Source organism: Tamandua tetradactyla, chromosome 8 (assembly GCF_023851605.1).
Source record: "Tamandua tetradactyla isolate mTamTet1 chromosome 8, mTamTet1.pri, whole genome shotgun sequence".
In the NCBI taxonomy this organism is placed as follows: domain Eukaryota; kingdom Metazoa; phylum Chordata; class Mammalia; order Pilosa; family Myrmecophagidae; genus Tamandua; species Tamandua tetradactyla.
In genome coordinates, this window is record NC_135334.1 from 87,559,253 (window position 1) to 87,584,988 (window position 25,736).

The 25,736-nt window shown below is 44.9% G+C and overlaps 1 protein-coding gene across 1 annotated transcript in view; it reads left to right on the plus strand.

Annotated features, from left to right (window-relative positions):
• The window catches only part of PARVA (parvin alpha), a 160,068-nt gene that overhangs the window by 127,959 nt on the left and 6,373 nt on the right, over nt 1-25,736 (plus strand). The window contains exons 6-12 of the mRNA XM_077114014.1: nt 5,139-5,254; nt 8,776-8,834; nt 11,145-11,164; nt 12,603-12,664; nt 13,432-13,500; nt 17,376-17,477; nt 18,219-18,291. Coding sequence (XP_076970129.1) covers nt 5,139-5,254; nt 8,776-8,834; nt 11,145-11,164; nt 12,603-12,664; nt 13,432-13,500; nt 17,376-17,477; nt 18,219-18,291 — 501 coding nt within the window. The remainder of the gene's footprint in view (nt 1-5,138; nt 5,255-8,775; nt 8,835-11,144; nt 11,165-12,602; nt 12,665-13,431; nt 13,501-17,375; nt 17,478-18,218; nt 18,292-25,736) is intronic.

Genomic DNA, 25,736 nt, shown 5'->3' on the forward strand with positions numbered 1-25,736 from the left:
TAAAAATGTGCCTTTGTCTGTTCCAACACTCATACCCTTTCTCTCCCTGCTTCATTTTCCAGAATAAGCAAAGACATGACTGAGATTTTAGACATTAGAACAAGATTTTAAAATTCAAGGTTTTGTAGCTGCTATAGCTCAGGAACCTAAAAAGCACAAATCGTTTGTTTGTCTGCAGCCTCAAGGGGCCAGAGTGTCTAATATAGACTTAAGGAGTCCATATCAGAATCAACAAGAAAATTTTAAATGAATCCCTTCCCACGGCCCCTCCCCTCCAAAAAAAAAAAAAAACAGTCTTTCCGACTTGGGTAAGAAAGAGGAGTCTCCACCTCTAAATTAATAGACCCAGCTGCTGACAGTGTCTTCAGCAGGTTTCTAACATCTGACACTGGTGCCTGGTCACCAAGCGCCTCCTCGAACGTAATTGCACCTTTGTCTGCACGGTGTGCCGAGCTGCCTCTCCAGCCCACGGGAACAGGGCATTCCCTGCTGAGCTCACAGAGGCACCTGGGGCGGGAGGAGCCCCACACTCTGTCCTCGGGTGGTGCTTCTGTTTCCCTGTGTTCTCAGAAGAGCTGATCGTGTTCCGTGGAGGAGAAACAAGAGGGCTTGAGCACTAGTTTGGGAAACACAGCACACTGTACCCGCCTTTTGCACAGAGCGCAAGTCTTATAAGCATTGGAGAAGCTGTCTAATGAAAACCCAACTTAGTTTTATTTGATCTTCTTTCCTCCTCCTTTCCCCACACGCATTCCACACTGTTTAACTTAACCATGGAATACAATCCGGAAAAGGCTGAGATAGAACAGATTTTTTTTCAAGCCAATTAGGAACATTGTCTTTAGTGACTTCAAGTGATTTGTTTGGTTAATTTGTACTTTTCTTTCTTAGAGGGAAATGAACACAAGTAAAATAATCGCTCAAAATACCATTCTAGCATAGTTATTTTCATTTTTTGCCATTACTGTCCACAAGAACATGCGTATTTTTGTTTGGGGAGTCAGATACACTATGGTGTTTTGTTATTTTCTCTTAATGTTGTATCATATGTATTTTCTAGATTTCCATGCGGTCTTTGAAATAATTTTTGTGCTTCTGTTTCATGGGATGAATATCTCATAGTTAAAGCTAGGTTGATGTTGAACGGTTGGTATTTTTTCCAACCTTTTGCTAATACCAGTTAGCACCAAGTCACATGTCTTACGGTGTATGTTTTTTTGCCTCTCTTGAATTATTCTCCTCAGATAAATTTCCAGAAATGAGATGAATTGCTAGGTCAGAGGGAGTAATTATCTTGTCAGCTAGTTCCCTGCAATGCCTTCGGGCCTCCAGAAGCCCTTAGCCCCATTTACAAGTGGCAGTAGTCTGTTCCATACAGGATGTGTCAGGCACAGCCCTTGAGCTGAAAACTCCTTCTCTCTCTCTGTCTTCCCTGGCTGTATCTGGAAATATTGTGTCATTTTTCAGCTCAGGATAAAAGTGGCAGGGTCCTTGATCTTGAGCTTTAGGGAGTTCTTCCTCTTCTTTTCTTTCTTTTTGTTAGTTCCAATAGTCATTTGCATTATTGACAATTTAGGAACTATAGAGAAATCAAATAAAGTTGAATAAATGAAGTAAAAAAGAAGCACACATTTTTGATGCTTACTGTGTGCCAAACACTTTACATATTTTAAGTCTTGTGACCCTCACTCAACCATTGAAGGTAAGACTTTTATCAGCCCCATTTTAGGGATAAGGAAATCGAGGCACAGAGAGGTTAAACAACTATGAATGTAAGCTTCTGGAGGGCAGGGGATCTTGCCTCTTCACTGCTGTATGCCCAGAACCTAAAAGAATGACCGGCACAGTGAGATGTGCTGAAGGAGTGGTGCCCAAGGTTACACACGTAATGAGTTGTGGAGCCCAAAACGCGCCCACAGGGCCCACGCTTCAGAGTCCGGGTGCTACCCACTACCCCTCCCGGCCCAGCAGCTGCCCAGACACAGGGAGAACTGTGAACAGTGAGCTGTGTTCCTTCAAGTCGCATTCCTGTGTGCAGATAAATATATATATTCTAAATATAAGGTGTATTAAAATATAAACATAGAAATCTTTTACAGATATATATATATTATATGTATATATTATGTGTATTTTTTTCAAAGATGAGATCAACCTATATATATTGTTTGGAAGATGTATGTCTTTATAAATCATCAAATAGTCTCCTATATGTAATTTCTGATATTACATAATATGGCATTATATGGACACATCATAACATATTTAGAGTGATTTCAGTTTCTCCTCTAATACCATTACCTGATGAGGTCTCTCACAGCCATGATTCTTTCTTTAGGATAAATACTTAGAAATGGTATTTTAGGGCCAAAGGGTAGGTGCATTTTTAAGGTTATAATACATCATATTGTCAAACTACCTCCAGAAAAAAGTATACCAATTTATATTTCCACTGCGGGACTTGTTTGGAAAACTCTTTCTAACTCGGCAGCTTCTTTTATGACTTTTCAGCCCTGCAGTAACTCTCTTGGCATAGCTGCTGCAATTCCAGTTTACACAGTAGGGTCTTGGCCCCTGCCCTCTGTCTGCCCATTTCCATCCTGACTCGGGTGCAGACACATGATGGCCTTAGACTCTACCAAGCATCAGGGAGAAGAAATCCCAGGAGATATGTTAAGAGGCTTCAATGATGAGGGTGCCCAGATATGCAAAACTTGTTTAGAATTTTTTTTTGATTGAAAAGATATTTCTTTATTCTAAAGAAAATTTTGAAACAGGAAAATATTGCAACTATCTTTCCACTTTAGTACAACTTTTGTCATTTAAAAAAAATATTCCTTTCCAAACTATACAAGTACATGCCTCTGTATATACATGTGAGCTTATATGGATGATATATGTTGCATATTTATGTAGTTTCTATCCAGTTTCACTTTCACTTTAAAATATTAACATCCATAGTTATATTGTCGTAATGATTTTCAATGCAAACTCTTCCACCATGTGATTATACCATAATTTATTGAGCCTTGGTTATTAAACCATGCTTGGGATTTACAAGGAGATTCTCAGACATCATCAGTTGGGAGAAGAGGGTAAGAAGCCGTGGGTGGTCTACAGTTAGGACTTTGGGACCTTCATTATCACTTTAAACACAGCAATTACACTTTTTTCTTCAGTTTTACCTAAGGCTTTAGTTGAAGAAAGAGTTGGGTTTCTCTGCTTAATAAAAAATGTTTCAAAACCACAGGAACAAACCATATTATTAGACAAAAATTTTCCTGGTTTCTTTAAATGACTTCAGATTACACAATAATTAACATCTTTGCATGTAATAAGTGTGTGTGTGTGCGTCACTGTGGAATGATCTCTTATGAAAAATCCCCTGGAGGCTGGAGCACTCAGCCTTCCATATGGTGCTTACAATATAGCTCTATGCTACTGCCCAAGACAGTCAAGATGAAGTACAATGTCACTGTTGGAAGAGCTCCTGTTTGACCACAACCTTTCCAGCATTATGCTTTGTCATTACAAGGAGGAGTAGCACATATTCTTAACCCTTCAGTGTTTGGACTGGTGGGGGTGTGTTCATTCTGATCAGAAGAGCAAACCCTAATGTTACCTTTGTCTGACAGTGACCACACCATGTCAGTGGGCCAGTCCCGTGCTACAAGCCTTTTTGAGACTGTAATTGTGGGTAAAATTGGGTTGACAGTGCCTGAAAGCCTGGAGCTGAAAAATAACTTCTGAAAGACTAGTAGCTAGGAACAGTTCCTTTATGATTTGGCAGTGATGTTGAGCTGCTATTTATAGCCAGAAGAAAAGCCCCTTTGAAGCAGCAGTGATAACAAGAAACTCTAATGAGCTCCCAAGGAATGTCCGAATCACCCCTTTTCTTGGTGATTTTGCAAAGCTTCTATTAGAGCATACTCATCAATCCGAGGGAAGGCAGACTGATCCCCTCATCGTGAACTGGTGCAGGCAAAATATACACAACAGGCTTTTTTTCTTTATCTTTTCATATATGTCCCCTGTAATGAGGAGTTAGGAAGGCTGGTGGGACTGTAAAGGCAGATAAAGTATTTGGTGAATCTTCCCTTTTATGAGAAAGGAAAGAAAGCTGACATGTTTTTTAATGACCTAGGTGCCAGGCACTTTCAAGTAAATTATAATTTAAAATATCAGCCATACCTGGGCACCTGCTATGTACCTGGAGCTTTGCCTACATTATCTCTGGAAATTCTTTCAACCTGTACTTCAGCATACTGTTATCCCCATTTGTGAAGATGAGCAATTTGAGGCTCAGAGGTCTTGAGTAGCTTACCCATGGTCAGATAGCTAGTAAATGGCACAGTTATGAAGTCAGAACTCAAGCTCCAGACTGCTGACCACACTGCCTCTGCGGTCCCATTACATCACGCTGTTTTTCTCCTGCCATCTACTGAGAGAACCAGAACCCAGAAGGACCCAGCTTTTGATAATGTGAATGCCTTTGTTTCAGCATATAGATCAGCCCCTTTGGAAGCCACCTGGGTCATGAACACCCCCTCCCAGTTATTCCCCAGGAGACATCATCTACACTGACCATACATGGCACCCAAGAAAGCAGCAAAGCCCTTTAGATGTCTCATGCCCCTTTGGAAATCTTAAAGCCCTAAATAAAGGAAAGGACCCTATGTTCCTGACTTGGTGTCCATTTATTGAGGGCTGCTCTGTGCAGCATTGGGGTAAGGATAGTGGTGGTAGTCCAAAGAGTTAATAATGGGCTGGGAAGGGAGAGGAATTGCAGAGCAGAAAAGTTCATGGTTAGTAGAATGGAGTAAATAAGGCCATGGGTGGAAGAGGGCTGATCTGAGCTCAGGATTCAGCAATGATCAGGGTGCCAGTGGAAACCATAGATTAAAGTGAAGAGGTACCACATTGCAAACCCGACAGTATGATCCAAGGAGGAGCCTCATGGGATCTGGCCAAGAAATGAGGAGCCCAGGGAGATGTCCATGATGGCCTAGGTTGTCCTTTGAACCTTGGGGGTGGGATAAAAAGGGGCACTGGGTATGGGATTGCTACATTTTGAATATTTACTCATATTGCCTAGAATGTAGAAGAAGTTCTCTCATTTTTTACGTCTTTTATTGTAGCTGTTCATGCGAAGAGTCTGGTAGCTATCTTGCATCTCCTGGTCGCTCTGTCCCAGTATTTCCGGGCACCAATCCGACTCCCAGACCATGTCTCCATCCAAGTGGTTGTGGTCCAGGTAAGATGGATACCACTACAAATATCTGCCCCCGTAAGGAGCTGTGGATGCTTGAGTAACTCTGAAAGCTGAGGCACAAAGGATAGATGGTTAGAAGGATAGATGGATGAATGCTGACTATCCTTGGGTGTGGTGAGTATCTGGGGGCATGTGGGAGAGTTATCTGATATGTGTGCAAAGGGTGGAAGAGGTATTGTGTATATGGGGGCATGTTGACTTGTGGCTTGGGTGTTTTTGTCTGTGTAAGGTGTATTTGAGAATATGTGGTGTGTGTGTGAGAGAGGTCTCTGTTATGGGGCCAGGAAGAAAGATGTGTCCTTGTGTGTTTGTGCAGTTGTATCCAAGAGTATGCAGGGTGCTGTGCAAGTCATCAAAATCATCTTTTTTGTTGTTGTTGTTTAAGTAAATGATGCCTGGGTATCGGAGGAAATAGAAACCTGGGCATGAGGGAGGGGTGTGTGTGTGTTTGAGAGAGACCCAGACCAGCCTTATCTGTATTGAGGGAACTGCTGCATTTCACCCACTCAGAGGAACAGAGCTGGGATATCAAGTCATCTTTTCCAGATTGTGGGATGGAATTTCCATTCACATATGGTTGTGTAATTTCCACAGTGAGGTGGTGTGCTCTCTCTCCATAACTATCTCACTCTGCTCCTAACCCCATTAGATATTCAAATTCAATTTCATTTTCCAACTTTATGCCCATTTAGCAAAAGGTCATCATTTTGTTTGTTTGCTTCTGTTCTTTTCCGGGTAAACATGCTACAAGAGAGAACTCCCCTCCTAAGCAGCTCCCTGGATATCCAGGGTTACCCAGGGTTCAGGAATAGAGAACAGTGAGGCAGCTCTGCTGTCCCTTAGTTAAGATATGCCTCGAGGGATGATAAACCAGGCCAGGCCAGTTTCTTGGACAAAAGGACTTTGAGCTGAGCTCTCAAGGATCAGATGTTAATAGAAGAGGAGGAGTAGGTGGGGTGGGTGGGGCCGGACTGATTGTTCCTCAATCAGTTTGCAGCTGTACCCTAATCAAAGATATTTCTTCCACACCTTCTGGGTGCTTAACTCTGCTGAGAATCAAGGGGGGTATAGTAAAATTATTATACTTTGGTCCTGCCTGCCAGGAGACACAACTGCATATTAGAAGCACAGTCCATGCAAAAGTGTGTGGTTCAGACACTAAGTGCAGCTGGCTGAACGGTACTAATTGTCATCATTTATTGAGCACTTCAGCCGTATCAGGCATGCTGCTAAGCATTTTATGTGTGCTACGGATATGTGGCCAACCCAGCGCCTCATTGCCCAAGCATCTTCCTATTGAATCCAGGTCATCTCTATTGTGTTATTTTACCAATTAATAATGTGTGAATCCATTTCATTATATTTTTAAAAAATATGATTGAAGATTTGAGCAGGAGAGATGGGGCTCCTATTTTGAAACAGGGGTCATTACAAGCACACATCTCATGCCTTATTTTGACCTCCATTTAGGCCATCAGAAGGCTGTTGTTGGTTTAATTTCTCCTGTAGGAAGTTTGGTTAGCATGAGCGAGAAAAGAGAACACATTACACAAAATGGCATCAGTGCATGTTAGGTTTTATGTTTTGCTTTATCATGTTAAACAGGCACAGAAGCAGGACTCAGAGAATTGAGTGACTAATTGAGAAAACCGCTTAAGGAACAAACAATGGATCCAGGTGGATCAGGATGCTGTGTGAGGGGCTATTTACTCCGATTTCTTCTCCATTCTACATAAAAGCATTTGATTCTGCATAATGTTTAAAACTGAGGCTTTATGTCTGTGAAAGGTCTCACAGGACAGTTAGCCCCATGTGAAATCGTTATAATGTTGAAACTGACTGGAAAAAGTCCTGACTTATCCTCACCTGATCCCCTTCCTTGAAATAAATCTTTTTTTTTTAATATCTTTTTTTCCCTTTGATGCTCCATTCTTCTTAATCTGGTCCTTTCCTTCTGCAAAAGTATTTTGCAAAGGCAGTAGTTTCTGTGGATATTGGGAATATGAGGGAAAGTTGGGGCAAGAGGCTAAAGAAAGAGGTTTCAACTAAGCCACTAACTCTCAGAGGCTCCTTCTTGCCACTTATCTCAGCCTTTGTGAAAGGTGAATCCACTCTGACAATTGCTTACCGTATCCACCCCTTCCTACAAGTATCTAGAAAATATCTAGAAAAAAAAATTACACCAGTAATATGGCATGTAAGACATGATTTCTGGCCTTGAGGAACTTAGACTAAACTAGGGGAGGTAAATCTTCTTCCTGGCCCCTATCAGCAAATCTTTCTGAACCCTACGCTCTGTGGTTCAAAACCCTTCATTGGCTCCTCAAACCCACACGATGTGACTTAAACTCTCCAGGGTGGTCCCAGGAGCTCCTCACTGCTGCCCTCCTAGCCTGATCATTTCTCCAGACACTCTGCTCCCACCACACAGCCTCCTGAACACATCTGTACTGCTCCGACTCTACATTTATGCTGGGGCCATTCACCCTACCTGGAATGGCTTCTCCTTTGCATCCAGCCAAATCCTATCTGTCCTTTAACTTCCAGCTCAAGGGCTCCTTCCTCTTGAAAGGTTTCTCCGACCAGGTGAAAGCGCTTGCCTCTTTCTTCCTTTGTTCATCCTGTCTGGATGACCATATAATTTATTATCCATGACACAAAGGATGACCATATAATTTATTATCCATGCCACCTTTGAGTGAAGGAGGTACTATGAATAATTAAGCTGGGACAACAGGCATGTGCCTGCTTCATCTTCCATTTTAGTCTAAGTTCCTCAAGGCCAGAAATCATGTCTAACATACCATAGGATTGGTCTAGTTTCAGTACAGGGTCTTGTACGTAGAAGGCACTGAATAAGTACAGGGGAAAGAAGTTAAGTAGAGGGACGGGGGCGGTGAGTTGAGGATGGATCGATGAATGGACAGATGAATGGAAAGACAGAGGTTGAGCCTCTAGATGGAAGTGCTTAACCTTTTCTCAAAAGAGAAGCTAGAACTGTACAACCTACTTAAGTCCTCCCATATTTATCAGTTGTTTTTTTTTGCAAGCTCTGCCTCTGCCTCAGTTTTCCAATTCGCTTCAGTTCCACCATCCCAACTTTCCAGTTAAATACGTTTCTCTCAGCTTTTCTCTGTGGCCCCAGCTGGAGGGCCGACACACCCAAGCCCTCATTTCTATTTGGTTTACTGTGGATTACTCCAGGAGGCAACCGGTTTGCTTCTTCCAACAGAATGTCTTCCAATAAAGAAAGAAAAGTTCACCATCCAACAAACAGCCTACTTGTTTGGACTAAATGTTGATTGCACTTCCATACGAATGGTACAGTCCAGGCACAGAAAGTCAGGGGTCTTGTTTCATTTCTAGCATTAGCTTGTCTCGGAGTTCATTTCTTAAGCGCCAATAACTTTCTCAATATCAGGAATGTTAATTAGCTTTTTGTTATTTTTCTAAAGCACATTTTTCTCTTCTCCTCCCAACCCCTCTCCCCACCCCCATTTCAGAAACGAGAAGGAATCCTCCAGTCTCGGCAAATCCAAGAGGAAATAACTGGTAACACAGAGTATGTCAACACCATTGTTGCCAGCGATTCTGTAATGGAACACAGATGTTTCTCCGAAATTCATCCATTTGCTGATATTTAGTTTTCATTTATTGGGATTGCAGGAGGGATTAGACTTCAGCCAATGATTATAGTTTAGCCTTTTCTGTGCATTCAAAACATGCCTGTCAATGCTTAAGGTACAAACTTGGTTGGGGAAGTAGGGAGAGGGAATTAGCAGTGATTGAAAAATTCTAATTTTGTGGCACTCCAGGAAAAAGTGTGCCCGAAAAAAGCCAACCAGCATGAAATCGTCATGCCATAAACATGGGGTTGAATTTAAATTATTAACCTTCAAAAGGACATTTTTCTTCCTTTTCTGAATCTGATTTATTTGGTCATGTGCCATGACCCAGAAAGCCCCTCTCTACCCTAGAGGGTTTTTTCCTTCTTCTTTTTCATTTACTTAAAAAAATTGCAGTATCAGAACATGCAAGAGATTTGCCATGGGGAATGGGAGTTTTGTTCTTAAGCAGAAGGAGCAGGTTGTCTTATGTGGGGGTTTGAGATCACTGGGCTAGCCTGAGCCTAGGCTATGTGCAAAGCCACATAAAGTGAGTTTTCAATATCCACTATCCCCTCCAACTTTTCTCTGCTATCCCCTTGAACCAAAGCAGCATAGTGGAAAGCGCAGGGACCTCTAAGTCTGCCCAGCTTGGTGTGTGCCTTGGGTGTGGGCAGAGATGTGGCGTGGCCTTCCCCAAGGTCCCAAGTTTGTGGCCTCTGGGGACCCCATCAGGCAAGGACCACATGCTCCAGGATCTTAGCAGCCAAAGGGTCAGCTGATCTACAGGCCATGCCGATTCTTGGCCTCGGTTCTGTGAGGGACAGGAGGAAAACTGCCCTGAGTCAGGCCTGCTGAGAAGGAATTCCTCACTGGCCTGCTCCACCCCCCACCTCTTGTATGGGCTTGGCTGTGTCCACCGTTTCACCTGGAAAAGAGAAAGAGATGCCTGAGAGAAGGGCAGCCTGTGGGAAACTCCTGAATCAGGGAATATGAAGTTGCAGATTCCAGAGGAATCTCTCAGCTGCGTGGTATGATTTCTGTTGTTCTCTCTGCCGTCTCTGCCACAAAGACATAGGATACAACCTCCTAATAATGACAGTACAGTGCAATTTATGACATAATCTTGTAGTGCACTGATGTCCGTAATAATGACATGAGGTAACTATTATACTCCCTAAAAGCCTGCAGCCCAAAGGTGATAGAGAAGACTGCATCCTTGGTCTATCCAACAGTTAATTCCAAGGTCAGTGTTCTCTCTGATGCACCCAAGTGATCATTTGGTGGGTGATAGGTGTACAGTTGTAATAAACCGATATAATAATAATCATAATAAGAAACAAAAATGTATTGAGAAAAAAATGTATTGAGCATTTACTATACACTAGGTATTTTGCTAAAATCTTTCTATATGTTAAATCATTTAGTGCTCACAACATCCCATTGAAGTGTTTTCTGACATGAGAAAGGAGACCTGCATCCCAGAGAAGTTATGTCATGTGCCCAAAGTCACACTGCTAATAAATGGCTCAAGGGGATTTAAACCTAGTGGTCTGAATCCAGTGCTTATTATTATTTTTTTAATACATTTTTTTTTATTAATTAAAGAAAAAAAATGAACACAACATTTAGAAATCATTCCATTCTACATATGCAATCAGTAATTCTTAACACCATCACATGGTGCTTATTTTAATGCTTTGCTGCTTCTCTGCTGTGAGTGTGATTCCCATTCCTGCCCTTTTTGAAAAACTCTGTCATGGACAATGACAGGTGCAGCTTGGTGGGCATCACAGGGTAAATGGGAGAAAAGCAAAGCTGACCTCCCCAGCCCGATGCCCATAGCATCTGGGCAATGAAACGCCACACTAGGGGATTACTGAGCTCTGCTCACAAAACTTAGTTGGAAATCTTAAGCTCCTGAATCCAATATTATTGCTCAACTGCAAGCAATTAGGTGATTTTAATTAAAGGAAGAAAATAATCCATTATCATCATTACACCAAGGTTTTACATTAACACCACTAGATCTGTGCAGCATAGGTTGATCATGTGATAAAGGTTCAATAACTGGACAGTTTTGCAGAATTAAGTGCCAAAGATAAGAGCCCTTTTGAGTTCATCAACAAAGGGAAGGCTGGGGATGGACTGTTGCTGGGCAGATAGGGTTGGGTGGACTGCCAGCAGTAAAGGAAGGTCCTCTCGAAGAACTGGGCTGTCATAAGGGAGAGAAGAATCACACTGTTTTCTTTCTGCTTCTCCTGCAGGGCTCTTTCTGGAAGACATGGTGAGTTGCATGAGATTGTGCTCCAGTATTGGTGGCTGCAGCGGGGCATTGGCTAATTCTGCAGCCACTGTTTAGAGGCTGCTGGGAAGACCAGGCACTCAGCTTGCTGCCTGGATGTGTGTCTGCACGAGCCTGGTATCAGGGCTGTTGGGCAGGGAGGGACAGCCTGCTGGTGGGAAGAGGAAAAGTTACTGCATCTGCACATTCCTCTTGGGAGTATGGAGCGTGTTGGCTTTGTGTGGACTTCTGGAAGGGTCCAGGGCATTTGCAGGGCAGTTTTGCTCTAAGCACTTGGCGGGAGTAAAGGAAGAGGTAGATCTGTGTGCTTGAGGACTGTCTCCCCTCCCCACTCTGTCCTGCCCTTTTGGGGACTGTCTTCTCCCTCTCCTTGCATCACAGCTCCTATCTTTCCTGTTCCCCAGAGTTCTTTATGTTTGGTTATAAAATCTGTATGTCAGAGATCATGGTACCTTTCTGGCTATCTCAGAGTTACCTATTGGTGCCAGAGTAGGAAAAGACAGGCCTGGGTTCATGGATTCTTCCAGCCCCCAATTCATCTTGGAGACTCATCTCCCACCTCCTGCCTCTGATCCCCTCCACTGTTTCACCTCAATTCAGAGAGCATGGAGGTTGTAAGAAGGAAAATCCCTGCAGGGATGCCTTTGATGTTTTCTGTAATCCAGATATTTACTATGGCTAATATTTAAAGCTATTTCAATCATGCTAATAACAATTTATATCAGTGAAGCACTTTGAAGTTTACAGAGCATGTTCACAGGCACTCCCACCCTCTGCCTCCCGGCAGCCCTGGGGAGGCTCATTTTTCAAAATGCATTTTATAGAAGAGAAAACTGAAGGTCAATAAGGAAAAGTGACCTAGATCATTGAGGGGCAGAAGGAGCTTGTATTCTACCCGAGGGTGCTCTAATCCTCAGTCTTCTTATCTGGTAACCCTGCCGTGACGTTTGCCTTGGGTGTCTTGTTTTTGAAAATTAGGGGATATGATTATATGATGTTTAGATAGCATTCCTGCTCCAAGAAGCTTCGGAAACCATTTTGAACCATGACTACACCATGACATAATGGAATGAAAATATGAAGGGAAATGACCAATCTGAGGTCAAACCACCCGACAGAACCTGTTCCCACCTCCACCCACCCCTGCCCCTCTAGATGGGTGACATGCCACAGCTGTGTGGACATGCGCACGCACACACGTGCATGTACACCAAAACACAGGCCCCCTGGGGTAGAACCAAGCCCCAAATCTCAGCTCCAAACCCAGATTCCAGAGTTAAAGTACAGTCCCACTTCCCAAAGAATTCCCGTCTGGAGCTCACCATGTGGCCTCTAAAGCTCCCGGGCCTGAGACCTGGGAAAACCTTTCCTACCAGAACTCAGCTCTTGCTGCTTCATGTCATATTTTCCTCTTTTTCAGAACGTGATGCCTTCGACACCTTGTTCGACCATGCACCAGACAAGCTCAATGTGGTGAAAAAGGTGGGAGAGAGGTGCCTGGGGGGGTGTCAGGGAAATGAGAAATAGCCAGAACATGACGAAAAGCCCCATTGCTGCAACCTGCAAGCTTTCTGCTGAAACTGACCTAACTGCCATATCTCTGCAGATGCGGGGCTTTTCTCCCTCAGCGTCCATGTTGCCTGTTTTTTCTCACTGGATGCCCTATCCAGTCCTTTTCTTCTCCTATCAGAATAACAGCATCTCTCAAGGGTTTGGGGACAGCAAGGGCGCTATCCTCCCACCTGCCACGAACCCCCAACCTTCCCTGCCTCCTCCCACAGATCTCCCATGTCTCCCTGGGCAGAGGTGCTACCCCTAAGAGGGGCCTGGAAGGAGGGACCCAGTGCAGTGATTTCTTCTTTGCCTCCTTTGGGATTTCTCTGAGGCCCTGCCCAACCCTGGGCTCAGACGCTGCCCCTGTCATTCTGCCTCTCTGGACTTTCCTGTGATATGTTGCTTCTCTCACATTCCTGAAACTGGTAGCTTAACCTACACGTTGTCCGGGACTCCAAAACATGGGCCAGCCTGCCCCATTCCTTCTGAGCTCATGGGGGCTTGGTGGGAATTGTTTCATGGGCTGCTCATCTCCCTGAGCCCTGCATAGTGACACCAAGCCCCATGCCCTTTGCTGGGCCTCGTCCTGTGTTTTCACACTGACCCCGTCATCATGGTGGAGCCCCAGGACAGCTTCCAGGGTGGGCACTGGCAGGCATCTCCATCTCAACACCCGGCTTGTACTTCTCTTTCAGACGCTCATCACTTTCGTGAACAAGCACCTGAATAAACTGAACCTGGAGGTCACAGAACTGGAAACCCAGGTGGGTGACAGGCCTCAGCCCAGGGTGGGGGGTGGGGGGTGGGGGGTCAGGGCCCAGCTTAGCCACTGCAGGACAGGCCCCACCCCTGCACTGACCCCCGGGAGTGGGGCGGCATCTATGCTTCTGAGGGGGTGAGATTTTTCTCTGTGAGTTTTTTCCAGCTTTTTATTTTGAACAGTTACAAGGATGTAACCATAAACGCCTGTATATTCTTCACCTGTCTGCACTGATTGTTAACATTTGGCCAGATTTGATTTTTGTTAAATTTCTCTCCAGGGTAGTTCAGTGGTAGAATTCTTACCTCCCATGCAGAAGACCTGGGTTTGATTCCTGGCCTGTGCACTTCACCCCTCCCCCCCAAAAAAAATCAGCCAATGGTTCTGCAACAGTGGAATAGTCACATGGAAAAGGAATGAAATGTGACTCCCACCATACAGTATACCAAAAAAAAAACAAAAAAAAAGCTATTTCTCTCCACTTCAAAATATTTCAGCATATATTTCTTAAGAACAAGTACATTCTCTTAGATAACCACAATAAAACTATTAAATTCAAGTATTTGGCATTGATAGGACACATTTGAACCATACGAAATTGCTGGTATCTGACTGCTTTGGGGCCCTGAAAATGGCTCTTTCATATGGTTCAAAGAAACACCCTGTGTTCTCATTTTGCTGCTTGTCCCAGGATTCTCACACACTGCAATTACTTATCATGTCTTGTTCTAGCTTGCTAGCTGCCGGAATGCAATATACCAGAAACAGAAAGGCTTTTAGAAGGGGGAATTTAGTGAGTTGCTAGTTTACAGTTCTAAGGCCGAGAAAATGTCCCAATTAACATGTCTATAGAAATGTCCAATCACAGGCATCCAGGGAAAGATACCTTGGTTCACGAAGGCCGAAGTTCAGGGTCTCTCTCTCTCAAGTGAGAAGGCACACGGCGAACACAGTCAGGGTTTCTCTCTCATCTGGAAAGGCACCTGGTGAACACAGTCAGGGTTCTTCTCGCATCCAAAAGGGTACATGGCAAACATGGCATCATCTGTTAGATTCCCCTGGCTTCCTGTTTCATGAAGCTCCCCGGGAGGTATTTTCCTTACTCATCTCCAAAGGTTGCTGGCTGGTGGACTCTGCTTCTCGTGGCTATGTCATTCTGCTCTGCCCTCTCTGAATCTCCCGTTCTCCAAAACATTTCCTCTTTTATAGGACTCCAGCAAGCAACTCCGCCTTCAGTGGGTGGAGACACACCTCCATGGAAATCATCTAATCAAAAGTTACCACCCACAATTGGGTGGGTCCCATCTTCATAGAAACAATCAAAATGCTCCCACCCAGCAATATTGAATGAGGATCAAAGGGCATGGCTTTTCTGGGGTCCACCACAGATTCAGACCGGCACATGTTTCTTGAGTCTCTTTATTATAGAACAATTCCTCAGTCTTTCTTTGCATGACATTGATATTTTTTAAGAGTGTGGGCCAGTTGGTTTATAGAATGTCCCTCAAGTTTTCCTGACAGTGAGACTCCTTGTGTGTCTTTACTGGTAAGGAAGTCTCTATCCTTCTTCAGCACATGTGGAGATACTTTTGTCCATTGGTCCTGTTACTGGTGATGCTAACTTTGACCACTCAGTTCTGGGTGGTATACACCAGATTTCCGTACTGTAAAGTCTTTTTTTTTTTTGCCTTTATAATTAATAAGTACTTTTGGGGTAATACTTTGAGACTATGTAATTCATCTTGCCCCCTCATGTCCCTTCTTAGTGAAATTTCTAAAGTGGTTTTTTTTTTAAAGCACGTGAACCCTATCATTATTTTTTAAGGCAATTCTTGAATCTGTCTGTGAGCTCTTAACCATGTCTGTATGGATTCTGGGGACCGAGCTTCATGTACTCTTCTGGGAAACGAGGAACACTCTGGAGAAGTGACGTTTCCACAAGTGGACAAGAATGAGCTCTGGACCTTCTACCTCAATTTCCATGGGCAGGGAGAGCTGAGAAAGGGAATCGCTGTTGAGTTCTTTGGGGGTCTGCCTGCAGGTTCTGCCTGCTACTAGGACCAGTATTTGGTAGGGAAGGGAAAGGGGTAGTGTATGATAGTGGCACTCAGAGAAGTGAGTAACCTTTACCCTAACACGAGGCCCTCCCTGAGTTGATAAATTGGATTATTTTGTTCCCGATCTGTGCCATTTGCAGCCAGCATGAGGCCCTTTGGGTAGCTCCCCTCTTGATTTTGACACCCCTGCTGGGTTCTGCTTTCCCATGTCCACACGGGGACAGCCTGATGAATCATGCTCAGGCCCCATCCACCTGAGCTGAAGGCCTGGCGGATGGAAGGCAGGGAGGAAGCTGCACCAAGCCTCTCCTAGGTGAGACCCATGCTCAGGGTCTTCTGTCCATAGAGAAGGCTGAGCCACAGGCCCACCGGCCAGTCACCTGGCAGAGGCCTCCAAGCACAGACTCCGGGCCCAGCACACACTCCAGGCATTTCAGTCCTTTTTTTTTTTTTTTTAGCTTCCTTAGACCATTCCAATAAATTTGGCCTCTTGTGAACACTAACAATTGTCTTTTGTACCCATAAATAAACATTTGGTGACCCAGCCTCCTTTGAAAGCAAATTTCTAGAACATCAAATACCTATCTAAGCTCTGTGCCCTGGCCCAGACTGTCTTCCACTCCTGGAATACCTACGCCTTCCAAATTTCATGGGTCCCAGCGGCCCCCACTGCCCCCACAAAGCCCACCCTGGTTGCCCAGTGCACAGTCCTCTCACCTTCCCTTGAGCAGCCCTCTGCACTTACCCAGGAGGCGCCGGTCAGCCTATTGGACCAGGTCCCCCAACTTGCCCAGATGTTACTGTCCTGGATGGAAGGGACTGGGCTCCCGAGTCTCTTGTCTTGACCTCAGAACCCAGTTCTGCTTTGCCAACAAGAGCCAGTAAGTTGTGTCCTGATTGCATTCCTATCCCAGATAGTTCCACAGTAGTTGCTGTTTATTAAGCACTGCCAAGCAGGATTTTAGGTACTTTACACATATTGACTGGTTTAGTCCTTACGATAACCCTGAGGAATAGATATCATACTATCATACCTCCTGACCACTGAGCCGCCCCATGTTACAGATGAGAGAAGTGAGGCACAGAGAAGTTATGCAACTTGCCAAAGGCCCTCGGCTAGTATGTAGTTCAGCTGTGATTTGAACCCCCAAAGCCTGGTTCCAGAGCCCAGATTCATAACAGCAACACTACATTCAAGCAATAATAAAGTAAGATATGAGAAAGGAGAATGCCCAGGCCTGCATGGGCCTAGAGTTCTTTCTCTCTGTTCAAAAGCAAAAGTCACTCCACTAGACTCAGGCCACTCACCTTAGACATCACCTTTCTCTCCTCCCCTCCTTCTGTCCACCCTAGCTAACTCTTGCTCATCCCTGGGGTATCTATTCAGGTAATACCTCCTCTGGAAGCCTTCCCTACCCCCTTTAGTAAGAGTGGGGTGACCTTTGTCAGTCTCGCTCAGGTCAGTATGCCCCCTTCCATGAGAGCAGTCGCTGTGTTGTCTCCACATCAGTCTCCCCACTGGACTGTGAGTTCCATGAAGGATAGGACACGCCTGACTCATCTCAGTAGTCCCAGTGTCCAGGTCGGGACTGCATATACAGTGGATGCTCAATAAATGTTGTGCCCAGCTTAGATCAGGACCATAAGCTTTGGCTTCTCTGTGAGGCAGGCCTGCTGCAGAGCAAATCACCCCGCCCTGGGCCACTGTTCCTCATTGCCTGGGGAGCCCCTGGGGAGTGACATGGAAGTTGGGGAGTCCCCTGGGGATGGGGCTGGACTGGGAGGCTCAAGGCTCAGTGCCTTGACCTGCCTCTCCCTCCAGTTTGCAGATGGGGTGTACCTGGTGCTGCTCATGGGGCTCCTAGAGGGCTACTTTGTGCCCCTACACAGCTTCTTCCTGACCCCGGACAGCTTTGAACAGAAGGTAAGAGGAAAGGATGTCAAAGGAGGCTCCAAGTCCTGATTCATCTGCCCACACTTCACCTAGTATAGAAGATACTAAGCAGTTCCCCTCTGGCCTAGTGTCTTCAGGCCTGGAGACGGGGGCCTATTCTGATGAGCAGCAGAGCTGGAAAGGAGCCTCCTCCAGACTACAGAGCATCAGAGCATCCTGTACAGCCTTTCCCTTCCCCGGCAGCCCTGGCCATACACTCTTGCCCAGTACCACAGCCCAGCCTCTCTCTCCGGAGGTGACAGGGAAGGTGGCCTCATGGCAGTTCAGAGCAGAGGTTCATTCCTAGCCAGGTTTTCATGGTGCCTCACAGACTTCTCAGTCTGCTCACTAGACAAGAGATAGTTGGTCCAAATCACAGACCCTTCTATGCCTCCTAAAAGGCCTTGCAGTCTGTTCCTTCCCTGTGTGAGCACTGACATCCCCACATTTCATATTCTGACAGTTGACATAAATACAGTAGGACAGGAAGAGGATTTTGAACTTCAGAAGTGCTTCTTCAGCAGCAGACAGGGATGAGGAAGTTCAGCTCCACGGGGCCTGCCCATTTCTGTAACCACATTTCTCCTTCAGATTCGGGCCTCCTCCTGGCTGAGCCTCTGCCTTCTCTGATTGCAGCACTGGGCTCCTTTACTTCCCAGGGGTAGATCCCTGGGATCCCAAGGATTTTGGAATAGGCGTACAGCAACAAATCCATTGCACTTCTCTTTCCAGGTTTTGAATGTCTCCTTTGCCTTTGAGCTCATGCAAGATGGAGGATTGGAAAAACCAAAACCAAGGCCAGAAGGTACCTTGCTTTTCTCTGGGTTTGTGACAAGTAGGTGAGATCTTCTCCCTGAATAGGGGGTCAGGGCCCAGGAAAAGGCTCATGTTTTATGGCAGTGGGAAGAGTTTCTTTTCTGAAACCTTCTTTGCCATTTGCAAGGGAAGACGAGACTGGAAACTGCTTCTTGGTCCTAGAAGCCCCTTGTGAGCCATTCAACACAAGTGTGGGAAGAAAAAAATCTGAGATCCCACAAATCATATCCACAGAACCAGGACCCAAGCAAATATTGAGGCACAAAGCAATGATGCTTCTGCAGGATCTGCCTTGTACCTGGATTTCCAGGTTCTTCTGTCCCTGCGCAGGGGACTGATCTGCTGGAGACCTATCTCCAAGCCTGTTGGGGCAGTGATGCAGGCAGCTCTGCTCTGCGTGTAATTGCTTTTCCTGTCCTGACAGATGGGGAGCTTCACTGGCTCCAAATGCCCAAGGGCAAGGCTTGATTTGTGGGGTTTGGGTTACAAATGTAATACTAGAAAAAAAAAATGCAAAAGGAACAAAATGGTCCAGCAACCCCCATGAGCTCTTACACACGGCGTATGTATTGGTGAGCGTGGGAGGCACGTTTCTCTTGGTAGTCTTCTTTGTCCAGACCTTTATTTTCTGCCACTTACTGAAATATTTCATTTTACCAGCACTGGTGAGTCAACACTGTGATGCAGATAATTATGTTTATGTCAAATTGGAACATTGAGAATGCTGTTAATGGGCCCTTTTGCTTGCACTTTCCTAGTAGTTTAAAGTAAAGTAGAAAAGTGGAGTTGTATACTTTCTGGCCCTATCGCCACTTCTCTGAGCTTTTCCCTCCAAACCTCCATATCAAGGGAGTTATTCATTGACTAAGGGCCTGAGACCCTACAGACTGTGATATTGTCAACGAAGGTGACATAGTCCCTGACCTCAAGGCACTTGCAGTTGGCCAGGGAAGAGAAAAGATGCCCCCCTTCCCCCTCCCCAGTCAGCAAAGTACAGTGGCAGGGGTGGTAACTGCATGAAAGAGATACAACCAAGAAGCTGTGAGCATTAGCGAGGTGAGGGAAGTTTTGATGGAAATGATGATAGCTGGACTGAACCCTGAGGACTGAGCAGGGCTTTGGTGTATGGAGATTAGGATGGAGCTGTGGGCATCCAAGGCACGATGGCAATGTGAGCAGAAGTTCCACCTGGAGAATGGGGAAGGGCTTAGCTTGTGAGGCAGCAGGGCACATGGATAAGCCCATGACAGTCCTGGATTCCAGTCCCCACCCCACCAGCACTGTGACTCAAGCCAGAGGTGACAGGGAAGGTGACCTCATGGCAGCTCAGAGCAGAGGTCCACTCCTAGCCGCTCACAGACTCATACAGCCTGCTCACTAGACAAAAGATGGTTGTCTTCACCTACTTTTTAGGTCTATAAAATGGGAGGTCTAGTGAAATGCACTTTATAGACTGAAATAGAATGATGTCTCATGCGCAACACCTGGCACCTAATAATAAATGGAAGCAGTTACTATGTGGCGGGGACGTTAAGAGTATGGCTCCATTGATGGGGAATGAGGATGAAGCAAGCTGGTATGAGGTCCTCCAAGGATTTGGTACAAAGTGGGGAGTTTGGTCTTTATTCTGTAAGCAATGGAGTCATGAATGGTTCTTGAGCAGGTAAGTGATGTAATCAGAGCTCTGTTCCAGAAAGAGCATTTGGAAGGCAGTGGAAAGAACAGGTGTTTAGATGTAGGACATCATCAGTAACATTGGGAAACTCAAAAGAAAAAACAGGCTTTGGGCGGCACATGAAGTTGTCAGTTTTGGATTGACATCCAAGCATCACCAAGTATACCTAGAGTATGGGGAAGAGGTGGGGGCAGCGGTTAAATAATTGGAAGTCTCCCACTTAATGAGGACAGCTGATCCATCAAGAGGCTGTAACAACAGGAAGCGGTATAAAAAGGAGAGTGTCTTGTGGAAATGCCTTTATTTAGGAAGGTAAAAGCAGGAACACAAAAGGAGTGAGGTAGGAGACCAACCAGCAGAAGAGATGGTTTGTGAAGAAGTCTGTTAGGTCCCGGTTTCTTGACTCATTCCAGATCTCAGTAACTATCAGCTGTAGCCAAAAAGACCAATCCTTCATTCTCCTCTATTGCTACCTTGTTCTAAGTCCCTGGTCGCCTCTAGGAAAGGGGAGGGCTCCAACAAGGGTGGCATCCCCCTGGGGACCTTCTCCCTGGCTGAGGCCACTCCAACCATCCCAGGGCTATCAGAAAGTCTGTTGGTGTCCTGAGAATCCTGACTTTCCGGGTAGGGGAGAAAGAGTGGGAAGAGTCTGGCCAACATTTCAGTTTCCATTTTCTTGAACTGTTTACTATGAAACTTCCTGGTTACAGATTAGAAGTACTTCTGATTCTCTAACTTTCAGGTATTTTTTTCCCCTCAGGATAGACAATTTTCCCAATATTGGCAAATCTAGCAGGAAATTTTAATATATAGGTGACATTTCTTATGCAGATATTGAACTGCTTAATATGAAACTTCCTGACCAACGTGAATGGAAAAACACATCTGTTTTATTTGTTGTTACACTGGGCATAATGCCCATGGTGAAAATTTCCATTGCACAAAGGAGAATTGAAATTGGACTTTGTGAGACATGTATCCCAGCATTCCCTCTGGTTTCTATGCTTCTACCTGGAGTGAAATTCAGTAGTAAATACTGCGGTGTTTACAAAAGGTGCCAATGCAGGCAATTCTTTGAGTGCATTTCAAAATCAAATTGGTTGTGGTGGAAGAGTTTTTATGGTAAATGTTTTAAGGTCAGGAAAACGCATTGTCTCCCCTACTGTTTCATATTTTAATCTGTTGTACCTTGAAATCCCCTGGAAAGCTCTGGGTTTGCATCTTAGGTGATTCTCACTGCTCAGGGCTCATAACCTTCTAGTACCCCCAAGTACTAGTTAGTGTAAGCTGAGTGTTCACATCAGGTTCACTAACAATGGGGCCAGTTGATATATTGGCATGAAGCTGGTGACTTTTTATTCAGGACCTCAGACCACATGTCTTAAAATACATATGCCACCCTGTTATCACCATTCAAGCTGACTCATCATCAAATTTAAGACATCAGCTGCAGAGACAGAGACAGGTAGGTTCTCAGAAGGAATCTAGTACCAGGCAGGGATGAAGCTTTTAGGAAAGTCAGTAGGCTAACTAAATATCTAAACTGTGAGGAGTCTAAGAAGTAGGGCCTGACAATTACAGGGCACCGTGAATAACCAGGCAGGTGATGGCAGCTTAGTTGCAGGTAATCACTTCATTTGGGGAAGGACTTGGTTGGTGGCTGGTAATATGGGCAGTGGTTCAACTCCCCTTCCCCATTCCCCTAGGAAGCAGTGTCTAGAACCAGACAGGGGAGAAATGTAAAGTTCCCAAATACCAAGTGTTGACAGGAATATAGAGCAACTGCTGGTGTACATGTTTAACCATTTTGGAAGACAGTTTATCCTTATCTGATGTAGTTGAAGATTGATAATGCCCTATGCAGCAGACTGAAAAATGCCCTACCCCCCCCCAAAAAAAATATGTCCATATCCTAATCCCCAGCACCTGTGACTATGGTACTTTTCCTGGCAAAGGGACTTTACAGAGGTGATTAAGTTAGGGATCTTGCTTGGGGGAGAGTACCCTGGATTATCCAGTTGGACCCACTGTAATCACAAGTATCCTTACCATCGAAAGAGGGAGCCGGGAGAGTTGCAGTGTCTGCGTGGTACAACGCAGGAAGCTCGGCCACTCGGGACTGGCTCTGACGATGGAAGGGGGCCATGAGCCAAGGAATACGAGCAGCCTCTAGAAGCTGGAAAAAGCAAGGAAATGGATTTTCCCCTAGAGCCTTCAGAAGTGAATGCACTCCCCGCAACACCTTGATTTTAGCCAACTAAGACCCACTTCAGATTTTTGACCCCCAGAACTTCAAGTTTATGAATTTGTATTGTCTTTGGCCACTCAGTTTGGGGTCATTTGTTCCAGCCTACTAAGAAACTTATATACCCTATGATGCAGCATTTCCACTCGTAGGTATCATGTCCATATACCAAAAGACGAAAGCAAGACTATCCATGAGGAATATAAATTCCCAGTAGAATGGGTATGAATAGAGTCTATTCATACAACAGGTTATTATATCACAATGGCAATTAAAAAGAAGGAAGTGAGAAACCAAGAAGAGACTTCTAGTTATTGCAGCATAAAGAGGTCAGTGATTGTTCTCTGCAAAATATATAGAAAATATGTCTCTCTCCAAGTATGGAGAATACAGATAACCAGGGCCTGGGGTGAAGGTTAAGAATGGGGAGTTAATGCTTAATTGGTAGAGTTTCTGTTTGGGGCGATGCAGAAGTTTTGGCAGTGGATGGTGGTAGCACAACATTGTGATTGCAATTAACAGCACTGAATTCTATATTTGAGCATGGTTAAAAGGGGAAATTTTAGATTGTATATATGTTACTAGAATAAAAATTTTTAAAACCCATCAGACTGTACATCAGAGAGTGTGAACCCTAACGTAAACTTTGGATTATAGTAAGTAGTATAATTATAATAACATTGTTTCATCAATTGTAACAAAGCTACCACATTAATGCAAAGTATTAATGTTAGGGAAAACTATGGGTGGGAAGAGGATTCTCTATTTTCTCCATGATTTATCTGTAAACCTACAGCTTCCCTGGTAAAAAAAATAAATTTCAAAATACAAGTATAAAACTGGACAAAGTTATCAAACACAGCCGTTTCAGGGCACGGAAAATCTTGCCAAAGGAAGACAACAAATTGAGAAGCATTTTATTCTTTAAAAAACTACAGAATTTAGTGGCATAATTGTAGTTATACCTCAATGAGACAATAAATTATGCCTCAATAGAACAGATAAAAATCAACAAAGGAATGCAACCACCTAGATGAATCCGCGACACGTAATTTTTCATTTTAAGAGAAGCAGATCCCGTAAGAATACACAGAGTGTGATTCTGTTTATACGAGGTGCATAAACAGGCAAAACTAAGATCTGTTTGAGGGCGCATACGTTGAGAGTGGCGCTATGAAGAAAATCAAGGAAGAAATCCCCATCACGGTCAGGATAGTGGCCATTTGGGGAGGTTGAGACAGGACCGTAATGTGGAATGGGGGGATAGCTTCTAAGGCCTGGCAGTAGTCTAGTTTTGACCTAACTGGTGGTTACATGGGGGTTCTCCTTCAGAGTAGTTAAAACATAAATATATATGTGACATGAATTTTTCTGTATGTTTCTCATATTTTAGATTTATATATATATATATACACATATATATGCAAAGAAATATATATTGTATATATATTTGTAAAGAAATCTAAATATATGTATAATATATGTGTGTGTGTATATATACATATATGTGTATGTAAAGAAATTAGCAAAAGAACCAGACAGAGGGGTGGGCCACCAAGAGAGACCCATCTCTAAAGCGTGGCTCCTGCCCCAGTGGGGAAGGTGGGCACACGGGGAAGTGAGGCACATTCTGAAGATGAGATACATGGTGACAGTTGAAGGGCAAAGGGTAAAGCAGGGGGACACCGTGAGGCTGGGCATACCCCAAATAGCAGGTCTGTGGCAGCGGGACTTATTCCACCCCTCACCAGCTGGTGGCACTGAGCCATTGGGTATCCTCTCACTTGGTCCAAGAACTCAGAGACCCAGAGAGGAAAGCTTCACAGAAGGGGAGGGCCTCAGCGAGTGCCTCCCACGGAAGTGAGGGAGATGGAGGTATCACAAATGAGTCCATGAGAGCATCCCAACCCAGGATGTGTCCCTTTGTGTAGAGACTGGTTTTGTGCTGCAGAGAGCTCTGCCCTCTTTCCTCTGCCTTCTGCATCATTTTGAGAGCCATTAACTCATTTAGAGGGGAAGAGTCCCTAATGCCACTTGATGAGAGGGACAAACATGGAGTCCTTTCCCCCTGGCCAGAGGCTGCTGCTTGGGTCTAATCTGTCTCTTCCTTGCTCCCAACCAGCTGACAACCTCTGCTCTGATCATCTATAACCAGGAGCTCCACAGCCCTGACTCTCTGCTCCCCGAGAGGGGCCCTAGACCAGCCCCAGAGATGAGCAGAGCAGTACTAAGTTGCTAATCGCATAATTTATTAGGCCAAGGATTTAAAGAGACTCTGTTTACATAGCATGGAGTCACAGTTCATTCCGTGGCTGTGATAACTCATTCTCCCGCCCGTCTGCTGGCCTGTCTAGGACTTCCTGGGTGGTCCTTGGCTTTCTTGATAAGAACAGATGATAAGCAGCATCTCCGGCTGAAGTCTCTCCTCTTCATGGGGTCCAAACCAGTGGCGATGAGCAGTAGGAAGAAGCAACTCAGATTTCCCACGGATCAGGGCTTAATCTAAGTGAATGATGCCCCCTGGAGTTGTGCAGTGCATAGATTGCAAAGCCATCCATCACAACCCTGCTAAGGGGCAAAGAGGGGCAGCAAGAAGGAAACTACCACTTGGGGGCCCCTTCGTATGTTCTGGAGTTTGGCATAAGGATATTGCCTAGTTTTTCTGGTGAGAAAACTGATTCGGAGAAGTTAAATGGCTTTACCATTTAACACAGAACTGTAGGGGAGATGAGCTTCAAACCTCAGTGGGCATTAAAATGAACATGGTCACTCTGTAATATTCTGCCATATTGGAAACATTCATCCATATTTCTTTGGCCATCTCAAAACTTACCCATTTTTGGAAAGGGAAAGCAAATCATCCTGCTTCCATCTATATCTGGCCTTTGTTGGGTCCCCAAGGTCCTCCTTTGCAACTCATGCCCGCTGCCTCCACTTCTTCTCTGCCCATTTGGTTTTTGGCATTTTATCCCCACCTATTCTTGGCCTTGTTCCAGGCCACCTGTTGGAGCCATGTCCCACGGGACCTCTTTTCAGCCTTGACCCTCCTCACCCTACTGGGGACATGTGACCTTTCTAGCTATCCCCTCTTTCTGGAATTCTCTTCCTTGGGTCCCAGGAGACTGGGCAATCATTCGTTCATTTCTCTATTAATATCTTTTCAGGGTCTATATGGCAAGTGCTGGGCTGGATACTGACAAAACAAGACAGGCCATCAGTGCTCAAGGAACTTAGAGACCAGGTTGGAGGCAGACTTTAATCAAATAAGCATGCAGTTAGTTAATGTCAAACTAGAGTGAGTGCTATAAAGGAAGAACCTGGGAGCTTTGAAAATATAAAGGAAGGCACCCTTCCCCAGGCTGGGGTGTCAGGAGCTTCTCTGAGGAGACAGTGCTTTGAGCTGGAACAGCTATTTGGGAAGAGAAATTAAATGTTGCAACAACCTGTGCAACGTCCGAGGTGGGAGGCACACAGCCTGTTGGGAAGTAGCAGAGGAAGGCCAGGGTGACTGTGG